Source organism: Nymphaea colorata, chromosome 9, assembly GCF_008831285.2.
Source record: "Nymphaea colorata isolate Beijing-Zhang1983 chromosome 9, ASM883128v2, whole genome shotgun sequence".
Lineage (NCBI taxonomy): Eukaryota > Viridiplantae > Streptophyta > Magnoliopsida > Nymphaeales > Nymphaeaceae > Nymphaea > Nymphaea colorata.
Window position 1 is genome coordinate 22548686 of NC_045146.1, and position 17982 is coordinate 22566667.

The 17982-nt window shown below is 37.9% G+C and overlaps 2 protein-coding genes and 1 non-coding gene across 3 annotated transcripts; all 3 read right to left on the bottom strand.

Annotated features, from left to right (window-relative positions):
• Positions 1–1856: 1856 nt before the first annotated feature.
• On the bottom strand, positions 1857–4865 carry LOC116260241 (uncharacterized). Its single transcript, XM_031638418.2, has 2 exons — positions 4538–4865; positions 1857–2765 (listed from the first exon to the last, which is right to left on the bottom strand). Exons 1-2 carry the CDS (start codon positions 4538–4540, stop codon positions 2178–2180), a joined length of 591 nt encoding a protein of 196 aa, XP_031494278.1. The 5' UTR covers positions 4541–4865; the 3' UTR covers positions 1857–2177.
• Positions 4866–4922: 57 nt separating this feature from the next.
• Positions 4923–4995, bottom strand: TRNAE-CUC (transfer RNA glutamic acid (anticodon CUC)). The gene has a single exon. It is a non-coding gene; the product is annotated as a tRNA-Glu (tRNA).
• Positions 4996–6689: 1694 nt separating this feature from the next.
• LOC116259785 (G-patch domain-containing protein 1) lies at positions 6690–17170 on the bottom strand. The gene is made up of 11 exons (XM_031637700.2): positions 17007–17170; positions 13368–13452; positions 13198–13277; positions 13077–13101; positions 12914–12989; positions 12748–12814; positions 11246–11330; positions 9925–10118; positions 8885–9154; positions 8684–8800; positions 6690–7096 (listed from the first exon to the last, which is right to left on the bottom strand). The coding sequence occupies exons 1-11, from the start codon at positions 17082–17084 to the stop codon at positions 7043–7045; spliced, it is 1131 nt and encodes a 376-aa protein (XP_031493560.1). The 5' UTR covers positions 17085–17170; the 3' UTR covers positions 6690–7042.
• Between the last annotated feature and the right edge of the window lie 812 nt (positions 17171–17982).

Sequence of the window (17982 nt, forward strand, 5' to 3'; positions counted from 1 at the left end):
TGATTGAGATCGATGGCAAAATGTTGGCTCCCCAGTAGAAACTTCCTCTTTTGTCTAAAATTAGGACCCCACATTTGAAAGATCGAATGGAAGGATGATGGTTTTGGATTAATGAGCAACTTCAGAAACGAACGCACGTAGACATCGAGTTGAATTCTAACACTTCCTCTTGTATATTGTATATGGAGATAGAGCGACCTGATATTTGAGATTTTGTCACTTTTAATTAGGGGCGAAGTCAGAAAATTTTAGTTAAAAGGCACTAGTTATATAATTTTAAATTTTTAAGGGATACATATATGTAAATAAAATAAAAAACTGTGAAGTTTTAACATAAAAATAAGCACTTTTTAAGGGTTTGTGTAGGCAATTGCCCACACCATGCTCATCTCCAGCGCTTCTTTGTCAATCCACATAAGTTTGGGGGCAATAAAAAATAACTATAAAATCAGACGCTACATGTAGCCACCTACTCTAGAAGAATGTCTAGTAGCAGCAAGTAGAGATACAAGTGGGTCAGATTGGTACATCGAAAGTGGAATTTTGGATTAAGAAATCAGAATGTTCCAGCACAAAATTTGGTGCACTTGCAACTTTAGATGCAATTTTCAATTATGTATGATGAACTATTTGACTCTATGACCATCCAAATTTTTTTCTTTTCCCTTGTTATAGCTATAGAATGTCATCTTCACAATTTAAAATCACTTACACCCAGTGGTCGATTATTTGGAGTCAAGACAGTCATTTTCAGGGCTGTTAAAGCCTGGAATTAAAAAAACAAACTCATGGAGTTGCAAGGGAATGCTTGTGAACATAATCTTTAGAAAAATAAAGGAATTATACGATCTCTCGGATGATGTGCAGAAATCAAAACTTTTTTCTGATATTCATCCTCACCTTGAGTCATATGGCCTTTGCTTACCTCGTAGCTCCTGAAGATTTCTTCTCCTTGTTCATCTCAAATTGGTTCTTCAAGTCAAATTTGCCAAAAGAAACAAGGCTTTGCCGTGTGGGCGAGCTGCCCACCAAGACCATGGTTTTAACTAATCAACTTCACGTGAGCTTTGCTCTCGCCCTCACTTCGGCCTTCCAGGCTTCCACCCATCTCACCTTACAAAATATAGTTTACTTGTTTTACACGGTAAGATTTTTCTTAAGTATAATAGATAAAATTGAAATTTTCTAGAAAAACCTCGGCAAGTTTTTTTAAAAAGTAAAAAAAAAATCCTAACAATAAAATGAAAAACCGTAAAAAACGCCAAAAAGTTGAAAAAAATGCATTTTTGGCTTTTTTTTTTTCATTTGGCACCTTTTTCAAAAAGACATGTTTGTTTCGGCTCATCTATCTTCGATGTGTAAAACGGGGGGTTTTTTTTTTTAAAAAAAAAAAAAAACCGGGTCTTCTGTGATAGTGGAGAAAAAAATACTGTAAAACTAAAAGTGCAAATGTCACAAGTGAACAGAGGCAAGATCTTCGAGCCAGTTGCCCAAGTGAGGGAAGAAATGGACTTGAAAGTTCAGGACGTGGGGTGTTTGGGGCTCGAGCTGTGAAGGAGAATCGGGGCCAGAGGAGTGCTATCCAAAGAATATTATGGCAAGAACCGTCGTTGCAAATGCAAAGAAACATTGCTTCTGCAGGACATGGAAGCGGAAAGAAAAAGAGAGCACAGAGAAGCAAAATCCGTCAGGCTCTGGCAACATACTTCTACCCCACTAGGATACTTCTACTATCTAGTAGGAGATCACTTGGCGTGCAGTCGGCTACACGATCCTTCTCCAATTCATGAAAGGGCAAAAAACGATGATTGATTGTAAGCACGCACCTTTCAGAAGCAGAGCATGAAGAATGATGCGAAGGAAAAAAAGTGGAATTTTTGCATTTTGAAATCAAGGGACGGATAACGTGTACACGGCTTGACAGTGCTTATATATGTGCAGATTTTCTCTAGCTGCCCTTTTTGCCAACTGAAGTTCATGGACATGGCAACGTCATGTCATACGTCTCGTTTTCAGATTCCATGCACGGAGCAGACATACAACTCAGACAGGAGAGCCTACTCCTGTAGTTCAGATGTGTAATGAGTTAAAACAAGTTTGTGCCAACAGGATGGTAGGCGTCACACCAATGATAGACCTACTGAATGATGAAATCTACCCGAGAGGATATCAGGCCATCATTCTTCTGGATCCTGATTGCTCAGTGATAGATCTGCCATATCAGCAACCAAAAGGTTGAGATCGAGCTGCTTGTCTTCCTCGTTCACAACGAAGTTGGGATCATCCTTTTTGGCTGCTTCGATATCAAAAGGCACACTTGGAAACGCAGGTTTGCTATCTGCAAGAGCTGTCTTCAGCTCTCGTTCAAAATCCCCCTCCTCCAGCTCTGTGTTCAGATCCCAAACCTTAAATATACTCTCTTCAGATTCCATTCCTCCAGCAGCACTAATAGGTACAGCGGAATCAATGCCTTCACCAGGATCAAGAGCAGAATAAACATAATCATTTTGCAGATCATCCAACCCCATGATACCCTTGGCTTTCAGTAAAACTTCGTAAATCTCATGCTCATCATCAGATCTTCTCTCATCTTTATCTTCAGAAACATCAACATGCTCAATCTCATCTAAGGCATTTTTCAGTGCACCCCAATCATGAGCACCTGAACTGGGCACGTCACCATTGTCGAGAAAGCAAGAATTTATCCATGATGAGTCCACTTCATCCGAGTTTTTAGGCAAGGAACCTGGAGAGGAAGCAAGGTCCTGCAAGCACCACACAACTGGCTCAACGAATGAATACAATTAAAGTGATTGTCTAAGTTCTTCGAAAAAATGATTTTCCTAAGAAATCAATGAATTATCTGTTGATATAAATGCCATCTCACCAAAAATCTAAGTTCTCAAACAGCCTCCAGGGAAGAACCACCTTGGAAGGTAGTTGAGTTGGGCCGTTGAGTTGATGTGTTTTGCAAGTACGGCTTCTAAGAATAGGAACCTAATTCATACAAGCTTGCACTTTACGTGTGTTTAATCTTATTCATTATCCCACACATGCATGGTCAATGCATGCATCAGTGACTATGCGACGGAGAGTGATTCTCAACTATTCCCTTTCAGTTCCCTACAGCAGCAAGATTTTTACATGATTCAATTTCTTTCTTGGAACAACCCAAAAAAGAAAATAAAAACAAAAAGCGATGAATTTCGGTCATGACTGTCAATGCCAATATGGAGACTGCTTCCATTTTCAAAGTTTTGATCTTCAGAACTGGACACATAAATGTGCACGTACAAGACTGCATCCCATTCAATTGAATAAAATCCTTTGCACATATGATGAAAGGAAAAGGAATATTTGCTCAAAGTAAGTTTCTCAGGATTTGTTTGATATTCTACAGATTTTGCTTACTCCACAGTCACCAACATGATTTCTTGGATGTAATTTGTCAAAGAATTTACATAGAAACGCTCTTCTCACATAAATACGGAAATAAACTGGGATGAAATAAAGAAACGAGGATTGATGATCTAGAAACTATCTAACGAGAACCTCACAAACATTTTGCAGACTCTCAAAATCTGTACGGCAGAAATTTTTGCACATCCTAAAACTTTCAACCACAAACATTTCATGACATCTTCTTCATGATATTACTACGCTACAGTAAAATAACAATATCTTTAATACATCATCAGACAAAATACCATCAAAATTAGTCTCGTGCATATGATGATAAAGCACGATCACCAGTTACCAAAGCACAAGAGGAACTATCTGAAACTTATTTCCTTCCGAAAGACACTGTATTTTTTTTTCTATATCGTGTGTAACATTCCATCATTGACAGTTACCAATTATCTTAAAGCAGGAAGAACTGACATAAACGTCAAAATACAATCACAAGATAGGTGGTTGTCTGCAGCCCCACTTCAAATGTTTCGTCATTCACCAAAGTGCATCCAACCGTCTCCTTACGCGTACAAGGACGAAGACGATAAAGTTGCGTAACCTCTAACACGTCACAGTATGCTAACATTTCTGGATAAGTAGATATAAGGTGCTAATACAAAAAGATTGCTAACCAAGACAATATACAAGAGTAATCAATAATCAAAAGTAACTAACTGTTAGAAATAAGTACTCTGTTCAGTAAAAAGATGGATTTTGAGGTTCCAAACTCATAAATTGCAGACATAGATGAAAACAAAGGAAACCTAAATATGTGAAGATTGACGAAATTTCTTGCTTGCTTCCAATCAAACGAACGCCAGCTTTCCTTTCTCACAAACCTCACCTCCTTGATCAATTTGGTCCTCTACAACGTTAAAAATACTGAAAAGGGTCTAATTCAACAAAAATGCCTTGAAACCAATTACCAGATTCCTACTAGAAGAAGAACAGAACCAGGGTAAAAGAAAAGAGATGGGTTTTTTTCCCTTTATTGCTCCCCAAACAACAAAATCAAATAACAGAGTTCACTTCAACAATAAGTTATTAAAATTGTAGGAGAATCAAAATCGGAGAAAGGGCTTACCATGGACGTTGATGACTAGCAAGTCTGGCAGAGAGAGAGATGGGTGCCCAAAAGGAAGAAGAAAGTAAACAGCAGTTACTAACGTAAGAGAGCAAAGCAAGTAAAAAGGGCCTTTTGATGAGAAACAAGTGGGAAAGGGAGGGGGAGAGAGCAAAGGGATCAAAAAGGGAGAAGAAACAAAAGAGAATGTCCTAATACAAGAGAGCGAAGCAAGTTGAAGGGCCGGAGACTCGCACGGTGTTGTGGCTCGACGGAAGATGTTCCTCTCTCACCAATATGAAAACGCGCACAAAGTTGGGAATTGTGATCTCCGGAACGAGTTTTCCCATTACAGGGGACAACAAAAAGAGAAACGAAAACAACTAGCAGAGAGTAAGAAAATATATTCCGTTGCCGGGACTCGAACCCGGGTCTCTCGGGTGAGAGCCGAGTATCCTAACCAACTAGACTACAACGGATTGATGTGAGGATGATCAATTTTTTAATAACCTATCAGTGATTACGGCAATCACTCACAAAATTAATCCCCACGTAACCAAGGATTTAGAGTTACAGCTGCTTGAATGTTCATAAACTACGAAGGTAGCATCAAGCATCAACGACCGCATAAAATTTTGATTCTATAAACAAAATTAGGAATTGAAATGAAAATTCCGATTTTAGTTTTTCTTTGTGTTTGATGGTCTCGAACTTTGGTTCCAGAATTCAAAACGGTGTGTTTGATAAAACATGAATTAAAATTGTATAATTGATGAATTAAAACCATCTCGACGTTTTATTATTTGATGGTCTCATCTTTGTGTTCATGTGTTCACATCAAGTATGAAAAGGGTGTTCGTTTTTATTATCAATGTCCTAATTTTCGACTTCAGTTACTGTCCAACCTCACCCAACAATGAAATTCATCATTTTTAGATCCGGAAAACATTGTTTCTATGCAAGGGGAAAACCAGAACCAGTCAGCTTCATTCCAAACTTTTAGATGTTGCAAGAAACATGAGAGAAAGAAGGAACAAGAAATGATTCATGTAGGTTACATATAAACTAATATGTGTGCATTGGTTTTCCCATAGCTATGACCATTATTTGATACAGTGCATCAGCCGATTCAGAGGCTTAGCTTAGTCAGTTGTGTATCAGCAAAAGATACTACTGGGTATATGCTTAGAACATAAGGGCGAAAAAACAAGAATAAAGAACTAATGCATAACTTGTGGTACCCTTGAATTAACCGGGAAACCGAATCGGTTTGCCGTCGGTTCAAATTTGAATGACAGATTGAGGCCGCTCTTAAAAGATAGGACCTGCCTAACCTTGACACGCCAAAGTAGTTTCAGGACTAACAATGTAATCCACTCATGATCAGTCCAGCAGATGAAGCTTTTGTGGAGTTAGATTTTTGGCACTAAAGAGGTTTTGTGCCCTTAGAAAAAAATGCATTGATAATGGTAACCAACATGGACTCAAAGTGGAGGATTAATCCCACACCCGTCCTCATTTCCTTTCCCCTTACCCCCAAGGTCCAAACATGTGACAATATCAAATGGTGAAATCTTCAAGTGTTTCAATTGCACGTAAAAACCCACTCCTTTTTTTATGATACAGAGCATTCACCCCCATTGGTCGAACTGAACATGCCGCATACACATCCAAGCTCACCCGTTTGAGCTATGCCCATGGGGGCCATCTCCTCTCCGTACGTCCCAGCCTCAGCGGTGGAAGACGAGAAGGATGCACCGCGAGTTTGGCTGGAAAAAAACCTGTGAAGAGTCAAGGTGATAGAGAAAGCCACGACAACTTGGGCGCGACAGACGGGAAAGATATCCATCTACCAAGTCAGAAGCTACATTCATTAGGTCCAAGTCAAACTCCATGTTATCAGCACTTTAGACAAACTACCCACGCAAAACTTTTTTTTCCCTTTTCAAGATGCGACCACGGTTAAGCAAACACTAAGCAGATGATGCCACAAACACAACCTCGCTACCGGACTCTTGACCCCCAACAACTGGAAGTTTCGAGTCCAACATCCTAACCAGATAAATAAAAACGAGCCGCGAGTTTGCTTCGGAGAATCCACAGGTCCAACTTCGTTGATTTACAATGTGAAGATGCCAACCATCTAGGGAACCTTATGGTGAGCACGATCAAATTGACGGAAAGCATAAATTATCTTAGAGTAATTTATTTAAAACAATCAGCATATCACGTTATTCAACTCAGCAGCCCAAACTCAAAACCTTGAAGACAAACTATCAACCATCCTAGCAGCCAACCGTCCTAGCAGCCAACCGCAACAAATGCAATATAAAACTAACGTGCCTACAAAATCTCAGTCTCGCTTTAGCAAGGGAGGGAGACCTGCCCCCTTTACAGCCATCAGGACACGCGGATTAAACAATATGCAGTATAGGTGCAGCCCTATGTCCAATTAAATCCAATCTCTTACATAACAAGTTCTGCCTCTTCCATAACAGGGGTTAACCACGAATTTTCTCTAATCTGCTATGTGAGACTCACTATCTTGCCATCCACTTTAAACTTTCGGCTGCTTCCTAGCTGCACAAAGAATAAATAGACAACTTTCATATTTGACTTGAGCTACTGCAATTTACAAAAGACACTAACTGTTAACTACAGACAACACAAGATGCTTGAGCTCCTAAAATTTACACAAGACACTGTTAATCCACAGACAACTCAAGATGCAAACAACCAGGTCTTATCAGTTTGTTGTGCGTGCAACGTTATTAAACTAAAAGATGCATAAATGCAGATGCGTTAACTCTCTTGAAAATCTTCATAATCCTTTTCAGAATGAATAGCAAGAATCACAAGTCATCCAGAAGCTCAACAATCCAAGTGGACCAAGTCCTACTTACCCCATGAACTTTAAATTCACCTTTCCAAGGAATTACTTAAACATATGCAGTTACAATGCCTATCGCCACAGATCTGAACTACAATCCCATCACAAGAATCTAAGAGAACAACAAAAATTCTGCTTTTAAATGAATTGTCATTTGGCTCTCCCTGAAATTAGAGATAATTCAAAATTGTATCCAGTTACACGGTCAAGATGAAAACAGATCCTGCTATCTAACCATGCAATGTCTAACAATGAGAAGACTACCACTCTCATAGGTTCTAGCTCTCCAGCTGTTTATGTTGATCCTTTAAGGTCTGCAAGGATTATGTTTCCCTGAATAAAATAACTGATCCAAGAGTGATACACGTCATAAGTACTAATGTTTGTTTGATCACCGATTGAAAAATCACAGCATGAGGTCCACGATGGTGATTTCTCAACCTGCAATTTTTGGTTTGAAAGGTATTTACCATTTACTTTGTCGCCTATTTGCATTCTTGATACTCAAGTACCAAGATACAAGTGCTTATACCTTTAACACTTCAGAGATACTTTATTTTGAATGTCAGGTGTGGGGAACATGGTTGTAAATGGTGTTCAAGCTCATCCTTTACAAAAATGTTTACCAAGTTTGAATTCATGATAAAAAGCTACACAAAATGAGCTCGAGCAAGCTCAGTATATTTTGTAAAGGCTAAGGAATAACATAACATGAACCCTGACTTCCTCAGCCTACTAAGCCAGCGTGTAATAATATTATTTATAAAAGTACATGCATAATTCCAAGTAGAACAATAAGATTTTGAATTCTCAACTAACTAGCACTCATTAGAAAAAATTACTATTCGTGAAGCAAACACTTTGCCTCCTGTATTAGTCATATAAATGCATATACATATATTTGATAATTTATTGTTACTTGCTAACTGATGGGCCTATATGGGCCAAACTGGGTGAACACCAGCTTGGTTAGGATTGTGCAGTCCCTAAAAAGTGTCATTTTAAAGAAAATGTCAGCAATCTTCCCTCTTATAAACTTTAATTTTGATAAAATGAAAGATTCTCGTGCCTCCTAGTTGTGTACTCACATTCAGATAGTTCTATTTTCCATAATATGCTTATGTCATGTGTGATACAAACATTTGTTCCATGTGTGCTGCACAAGTGTGTGGGAGGAATGTATTAAGGAAACATAGAAATTCATAGAAACATGAGAGTAGGTACCACTACAACAAGCTACCATGTAAAGATATAGGCATTTTTTATGTTTGAAATACCTTCTGCTTCAAATATGATACAGCTTCACGCCCAGAGGTGAAATCAGAAAAGAAAGAAGATGCATGTGCCTGCGCAAGTACTTTAAGATCTTTAACCTTCATTGCGTTCCCAGGAACCTGCAATGGAGCCATAAGATGAGTGAAAATGGGGTAAGAAGCTATCAAATGGATGGCTAAAGATTAGCACTTTTTTCTAATCACCTGAGATAATATCACTTTACACAGCTTTTTTAGCTTGGGCTTTGGTTCCTGTCCTGTTTCAATAGTCTCAACCTTTCGCTTTCGTGAACCACCATTATCAGCAACATCCCTATCATCTTTGCCCCTGAGCTTCCGTGAACCACCACAGTCAATGACATCCTCATCATCAGTATCATCGAAAGAGGTCTTCTTCCCCTTCCAGTAGCTTCCAGCAATCTTCTTAGGTTGACTTTTTATGCCAAGGCCCTGCTTTCCTGAGGTGGCCTTATCCTGCACAAAGAAAGAGAAAAGTGACGACATTGTAACTGAAAATCAGAACAAAGAATAATGTGAGGACCAATATAGGATCTGAATTGGAAAAATACAAAATGGAAAGCTAAAAAGTAACATAAAATCTACATATCGCAAGTCATACACAATCAGAATGAGACATGCTAAGTCAAATGAACTCCCCTAAAGGGCTGCACCTAAGTCATCATATCTCAGGTGTAAGTGCTGATGCAGCAATGGAGGGGCAAAATTATCAGACAAACCAAGTAGGCTGCAGCCACACCTGACTATTTTTGTCCAACTAAGTGCACACCTGCCTCCAGCCAACATCCCACAGGATGCAGCCACAACTGGTCAGGTGCACATCGAGACTCGAACATTTCCCTTTCTATTTTAACAAGTAATTAGAAAAAAAAGGTTTAAGAACAACCATTCCCTCCTCACCTTCATTGGTCTGCAAATGTCATTAGATGCAACAGACATGGCCATGGTTAGGCCTGCTTATAATTAATAGGAATCTATCCATCTACCTGACATCCATGAATCTGTTCTTTATGTGGATTTCTAAGATTATTTTGATTAAAAACTTAAAATAAATCTGCTTTATGTAGTCTGTTTCAAAGCTTATTTTGATTAAAAGCATAAAATTATGTCTGGTTGTGACACGTTTTACTGTTTGTTGACTTTCGATATTTATATATATGGTGCTGCACCCATACCCCACACCTATGAGATATAGGAAGCATGAAACAGACAAGAAAAGCGATTACCTGAACAAGTTTGTAAAGGTTTTCCTGGTCTTGCTCAGCAAAAGCAGCTATTTGAATTGGTTTGGCAGATGAACACTCAGATTTCCTGGAAGCCAGAGCCTTCTCCCTGGCAGATCTTGTTCCAAGGAGACCTCCCCATACAAAACCGTTCCTGTGTCCCCACCAATCCAAAGGAACATCTTTCTTCACAGTTTCTGCCAAAACATGTAAGAAGCATCACTATATCAATAATAATAAAAATAAAAAAAATAAAAAAACTTATGCAAACTTGCATCTAGTGATATATAAGGAAATTTCAGCCAAACTTGTCCATGACAGAGGATATACTTCTGAAAAATGAATGCCTAGTTGCGATAACAGAAGCAGAAGCAAATCTAGTAACTGTTGCAGAGTACAAAATAGCAAATATTGAGAACTTAAGCCGTTAATTTTTCCTATTACTTAAGCATAAGTATCATCCTCCGTAACGATCTCATAATAAATGAAGCAAGTCATATACTGAAGAATATAGAAGTAGGAAGATAGAGCAGCAGCTAAGTCATCAGACGGATGCAAACGGCAAATAAAGGATCAAAGGAAACACCACCAGAAAACAAACAGTTAGGAAGCACAAGAAGCTAGACTGAAGTGATGCAGACATATAACACAGTAGAAGCACATGGGGCAATCTCGGAAGCAATAAGAAAGAGCTCAACTTTCATAAAATAGTGAAAGATAGCATGATCCATGCAAACGAAATGCAAGCCGACAACCCTTGAAAGAAATTTCTTTTCCCGAAAAAAGTGTACCAGCATAAAGACATGGCAACTCAACATAACAGACCATTCTTAATAAAAAGTGATAAGTTACGTATATGCTGAAACATTTAACAAACAAAATAACAAGGTAAAATATCATCCTAACGAGCCCAAGCACAGGTATCCCTATCAAATGAAAACCCTTGAAGAATTCCAACTCAACACCAACCATCAACCAAAGTTACTGGCAGACATAAGGCAATTAACAATTTGATTGTTGTTGTTTGTGCAGAATGATTTTCTTGATGACCACACAATGCAGCAAATACTTGTCCCTCAACTGCTGGAATTTTACTACCAATGCAAGTTCAGGTCGCAACCACAGCAAAAACCAATTCATACACACTACAAGTCTACCAAAATAACAACAATAAGCCTCGGAAGAAGCAAAAAACCAACGGGGGCTGTAAACAGAAAAATTATAGAGAAGAAATTGCTGAACACCTTCAAGAAGGCCGCGTCTGGTGGGACAGAAGCTCAATCCAATAGTAAAACATGGTTGACTCAGAAATTTTAGGAGTTACCTTCTGCATGGTAAACAAGAACCTCTGACACACTTAACGGCTTCTCATCATGCAATGCCTCCTCACTAGGTTTGTTTGTGCTGCCCTAAATTTACAAACAAAGCAGTTTCATGTAAGAAACATAATTCAGAAACAGAATGATTAACAAGCATTACAAATTTACAACCAAAGCCAAAGTTAGCCAAATGATTCAACCTAATTTCAACTCAACAATCTTCTTAAACAAGCATCTATTGCTCAAGTAGCTCAAAGCAGCATCAGAATCAATACCAGCAGGCAAAACAAAGAAGGGAACAGAAGGAAGCCTGGGTCAATCTATGAAAATGTGATCCTCTTAACCAACGAGGAAAAAAGATCAACAGCTGAGGTCTCTAAAGGAGATGAAGTTCCATACCATAAGATAAGATAGGTGATAGACCCTCAAAGACAGGAAAGATGTGGAACCTAATGTTCTCAAAAGAAAGGAATTAAATAATGTGGTTGATGTGTCACCACACTGTACAACTGAACACAACAAAACATAGACTATACTAGACATGCAAACCTATCAAGCATAGGCAATGGTTCCTATGATCACGTGATCTTGAATCTTCTTTGGAGCCTAATATTCTCAAGATAACAAATAAAAATAAATAAATAAAGGGTGATGAGGCTGGTGCCTCACTATACAATTATACACAACAAAGACATCCCATGAAACAAAATTCCTTGTGGCAGTAGCATTTTTAGTAGAAACATCAATTCATCACATATAAGTCCCCCAACTACTCTATGGAATATGTGGGAAAAAATGTACTCTTGATGTGTAGTGTGCCAAAAAGAAAGTGTTAGATTATGTGTGTTAAACCAGTATGATGAAATCAAGATGAATAAAGAGAGTCTTGATTGGATAAACCTCTCGAAGAAACTTTGTCAGTTTATCATAAAAAAACAATCAGAACCCTTTCCAAGATATGCACACAAATTTGAAACCACACAGCCGAAGAAAACAATAAATGAAGAGATCCACTCTTTTACTTTCAAAAGTATATAGGGGGACAAAATCCAAGAAGAAAGTCTTCAGTAAAAGAAAACATTTTAAAAATACAAAACTTGAAGCGGCATGAAAAACTTGAAGCGGCAGAATTAGGGTGGGAAGCAGGATACAAGAACACGAAAGCAGGCACATTTGACAATCTCTTCTCATGCCACCACCTCTCTGTTTTCATATCTTCAGCACAAGTTCATCCTTAGCTTTCAGTGTTTCACTGGATTAAACTTTTGTGCATCTTTCATCAATAAACCCTAAAGTCCAGATCTTCAACCTAAAGTAAAACCCTAATCCTTGTTCTTTTGCAGTTCCTGCAGCACATAGTACATTTTTCCAGGGGAGAGAAGTAAAGAAAGGCATTCCAACCTTAAACTATCTCAAACATGTACTTTGAACTACATACAATTTTACAGTACATCTGAAAAGAGACCTACCCAGAAACAGAGAGGACAAAAGATGTCAAGAAAATTACCAGAATCTCTTGAAGGTCTTTCTCTGAGTATGAATTCACTAGCTTCCCCTTCTCCCTTCTCTTGTATCTAAAAGAAAAAGAAGCAAGCTTGTTGTTTCATTAACTAAATGACATGATATTTGAAAATTATTTTCCAAGAAACAAAGTAACTAATAATCAAACCAACCTTCCTTGTGGTCTAGTTGATTTTGATGCAGGGGTCTCTTCCGATTTACAACTGCTTGCATTATCTCGATTTTTTCCTGTTCATCCACAAATTTAAATACTTTGAAGGTTGAACCTTAATTCACCACAGAAATCAAGACACGCTGAACAGATATAACACTTACCAGTGTCCTCATCTTCTGGTATTTTCTGCCAATCAGAAAACAAAATGAAATTAGCAAATACTAAAAAAATGTCAAAATAGTATTTCAGGCTTCAAATTTGGGAAGTAATAAGAGGAATCACCACTGCCAATCTTTTCAGAATCTCATCAAATGTGGATGTGTCGAATTGCCATTTATCAGCAGCCTTGTCAAGACCTATACCTATGAATAAAGCCAAGATAATTAAGCGAAAAAACTTTATATATATTTGAAAATGGAGTGCATCCAGCATCAAACGTGAGTTCAAATAACCTGTTGTATCTTGTTTTTTAGAGACCTTTATATGGCCTTTAATTCCTTGTTTCTCCTTGCCAAGGCCCTCACCTTCCTCCCATCCCTGGCAAAATAAAACATATAAAATCAGATTGTGTGCACAAAATGCCATATTTTTCAGGAATATAGATATGCACCATGTACTCGTGTTCAAATTCCGAGGCTTCCAGTTATTAGAAGACTATATTTTTATGATTTTTTTTCAGCAAACTTACACTTGGTTACAGCTTGTGAATGTTCATATTGGTATAGATAGTAGATATTTCTTATCCATTAAGTTATTAACATTCAACAACTACTGTAATGATGCAAAGAGTTTAATGCTTATCATCCCTGGCAACCTTACTTTGTATTCGAAAGAAAAATAAAATTGTCATAAAATCCTTCTAGTAATTATCGCTCAGAAACTAGAACAATTTTGAAAACATACCTATGTTGTTAAGGCCTCACCTAGGTGTGGACTAAGAGTTCACACCCGTTGCCTAAGTCCACACTTAGGCGACGGGATATGTGCTGGCACCTAGGCTCGCCTAGGCTGGCCTAGGCGCCAACACACCTAGTCCATGGGCAAGTGAAAAATCACCTTCCCTTTCAATTAAAATTCTTAATTGAGTATATATTGTTATGTACTTTATTTTGTATTGATTAGGCACTTTATGTGTTATTGAGTTGATTATGTTGTTATATGTATTGTTAATCATTTAGTCTGTTATATAGTATTGTGATACCTCATAGCAGTTATATGTATACATTAAAATGGTTATGTTATGTACTTGTGGTTATGCTAACAGTGCACTTATGTAGTTATATGTATTGTTAATTTGTTATACCAGTTATAAACTTATATGTATATACTATTATGCATTGTCACAGAAAACACATATTAATTCAAAAAAATGTGTTAAATACGCAAAAAAACAGTCAGCTGAATTAAACAGCAATTAGACACATCTTTTTTAAAAATGCCAAAAAATAAAATACGCGAAAAAATGCTTGTTATACATGTTTTTTCGCATTTTTTAAACTACCACAAACTTCTATTTTTTAAGTGCAAGGTCTGTTTTTTAAACAATGGCACTGCATGAATATTGAAGAAAAGTTGGTTCTTTTTAAACTTGACCTTCCCTTTTAATGGGAAAAGGGTACTTTTAGGTAGAAAAGAGGGATTAGGTTAAAATAAAAAATCGTTCGGGAGAAAATGGGTTAGGTTAATACACGTTGAAGCTTTGAGTTTGAACTTTGAAGTTGAGAGGGGAGCGGACGAAAGCTGAGAGGGGTCGATGGACAGAGGCTGACCGTGAGAAGTTGAAGTTTGCAAGCTGTGAGCTTCGACGGGGGTCACCAGACTGAAGGTAAATTGTCGTCGGACGTAAGCTAGGTTGAACCATTGACGGCTTGAAGCCTGCGAGCAGCCACGACCTCAGGGCTATAAACTTTTGTTAGCTATGTATTTGCCAGACTATTAGTTTTCATTTTTCTAACTTTAATTTGTTTCTTATCTAGTCATTTTTCAATGTTTTTTTAATTTCTCATTTATGTTATTTTTATATAATTTTCAGGATTTTTTTAAATGTTTTAAAATTTGTTGAGATTTTCCAGAGATATACAACTTTGCCGTGTTATACCTAAGAAATTTCTCGCCATATAATACACGGACACGATATACGTGACAATGCTATCATGTTAAATTGCAGTGTAATACAATTTGTTATTCATGTTATATGTATTGTAATTTGAGTTATATGTGTATGCTGTTATGTACAGTCTGCTATACCTGTTATATAGTATTGCATCAACATATGATATGTATATACTATATACTATTATCCTGTTATATAATATGTAGTACTGAAATACCTATTATATCGTATATGTATACGTTGGTATGGTTATGCACTTAAATGTATTGTTACTGTTGTGTGCTTATATGTATACTATTATGTATTGTTAGTCTTTTTATTATATTATGTCTTTCTTTAAGTACAGATGGATTAAAGCCTTCTTGCGGATCTATATTCCTTCTTCTAGAGATTAGATTTAGTTTTTTTTTGTTTTCCTTGCATTAGATTGCATTTAATAAGTTACGTTAAACCTCTTCTATTGATTTGGCATATTCAATCAAGTCAACAATTAAGTTTTGATTGTTTAAGTTGATTATGTTTGGCATATTACTACTCACCACATTTAAATATTAGTAATAGTTAATCAAAATAACGGCATATTAACATAACTAAAAAAAAAAATTGGTCGCTTCTTTTACCTAGGCCTGCCTAGGCACTAGGCACTGCTTGGGCCTTGACAACATAGGCAGATACATGGTTTTATTTTCCTTAAAAAAAATATATATTTTTGAGAAATGCTACAAATATGCTCGAGCTAGCAGGTGAGGTAAGCAGATTCCACCCATTGCTTGCAAATGTCCCTACCTGTTTGGATTCTCTACAGAATGTGGAAAGTGGACCAGTCACCAGCAGACCAATTGTGGAGTTAGCAATAGACACCTGAGGTCCTGAACCCATCCCCTCTTAAGGATCAAGTGGATAAAGCACGTCAGCTGTGAACACTACAGCCAACTTTCCTTTCTAAACCTTGACAACATTCTTGAAACATGTCTACACCATCCAACACTGCTTGTCAATGGGGTCGTTATCATGCCAATCCGAGTAAAATACTAAACGTCGTGTTTTCCTCGAGCATTCCCCACCTACACTCGCCAGTCGCCAGCATATACTATCAAGGCTGCTCCTAAGGATCCTTCAAGGTACCACTATCCTAACTAAAAATCTTGCATTAACCACATAGGCCGTTTTCACTAACAGAGGGTGCCCGCCCTTTTCGCCCTTACATTTAAAAATTCCCGTTTTTTCCTAAAATTTAAGCTTTGCGCAGGTTGACTTCACTTTTCTTTCTTCTATCGAACTGCTCTATTTCCAGATCCTCCGAGATGCTGCTCCGATACAGAAATTCAGACAAAGAATAACCTATCCCATCGGCCTCATGAATAACCATCAACCCAATTATAATCATTTCTCAGTACTACATATAGTTACAATTAATTTGCGAAAATCCTGTGCAATGTGCTCGTTCTCCACAGCAATTACGCCTGAGACATGAAAACTGAAAGATGGCTACCGTCCAACAGTGTTGGCTGGTTGCCAAGTTATTCTAATTTTTCAATGCATTCATCGCACGTTACGAGAACTCGTCCTCGACCCCCGTTCTTGAACAATCCAGTGCCACCCGACTAAAACCAACCAGAATCGTGATTCCAGGAATTTTTTTTCGTTTTACCGTAAATTTAAATGACAAACCCTTAAAAATAAACTCAATTCTAACGGGGAATCGAGAAAATAAGTAACTGATAGATACAAAAACAAGATGGATCAGCGTACAATTCACGACAAGATCCACCGACCCTTTCAAGCGTATACATCTTCAACTCGTTCATGGATATTCGAAACTTTGAAAAGGGAAACTGACAACCTAAACACGGCATAACTTTTATAAAGACAACAAAAAATAGGAGGATAGAAAACCCTAAACAGCGGAAGAAGCCGGTAAACTTGCGAGGCTTATTAGGGTTTTTAGGAGCCGAATCGGTTGACAGAGAAGACGCACCATTTGCTTCATGAGGCGGAAGGCGGCTGAGTCCCTAAGGACTCCGACGTAGCAGAGCGGCGCCTCCGGTGCAGCCATTCTGCCGCCCCGATCGGCTGCGCTCCTCGTCGTCCTGTTCTTCTCCTTGTACGAGCGCGAGAAGGAGGGCAACGAAAGCCGTGGCCACGGGAAAAATAGAAGGGGCGCGTGTGAACAGTAGATGGTGGCGAGTGGGACTCGAATTGAATCAAATCTTGCCCGTCGGATTTCGGCGATGGACGGCTCGGGTCTTTCCCTTCGCAGTCTTCCGGGAGATCGGTCTAAACTGAAGACGGCGGCGTGGTTTTACTTGGATCCTGTTTGGACTCGGATCTGGATTCATGATCTACGTTTAAACCAAGAACGTGTGTGAGCTAAAGCTGCAAATATAATATTTGATCCCGTTTGCATCCGAATATTTCACGTCTGAAATAATGAAATTCTGGTCCAGACATGATCTGTTAAATTGGATTCACTTTCCTTTTAACTTAGTAATTTAAAGTCTCCGTTTGGCTATGACTTGAATCAAACACTAAGAAGTGCTGCTCCCTTTCACTTTCTTTTTCAGGTCTCGTGAGTTTGGAAAATTCAAGAATATTTTTATGAAAATCTGATGTCTAAACCATATCTCGCGAGCTAACTAAATAAATTGATGATCTTCTTTTAAAACATGTAACTTCTACAAAGTATAACTTCTAGGCAATTACTTTTAGCCAATTTTGCTGGATGTTTTAACCATGTCGGATGATTAACATGCAAAAAATTGACACTAGAGAAACAACATTATTAGCATTGCTACAAACTTATCGTATATGGATTATTTATAGTAGTTTTAATAACTATTTATGGTCACCGAAATTTAGGACTACCTATGCGGCTGGTTGGTTTACTTTGTGTCATTAAAAGCTATCACAAAAGATATTATATTTTATTCCTAAAGATTGTAATCAAACAATTG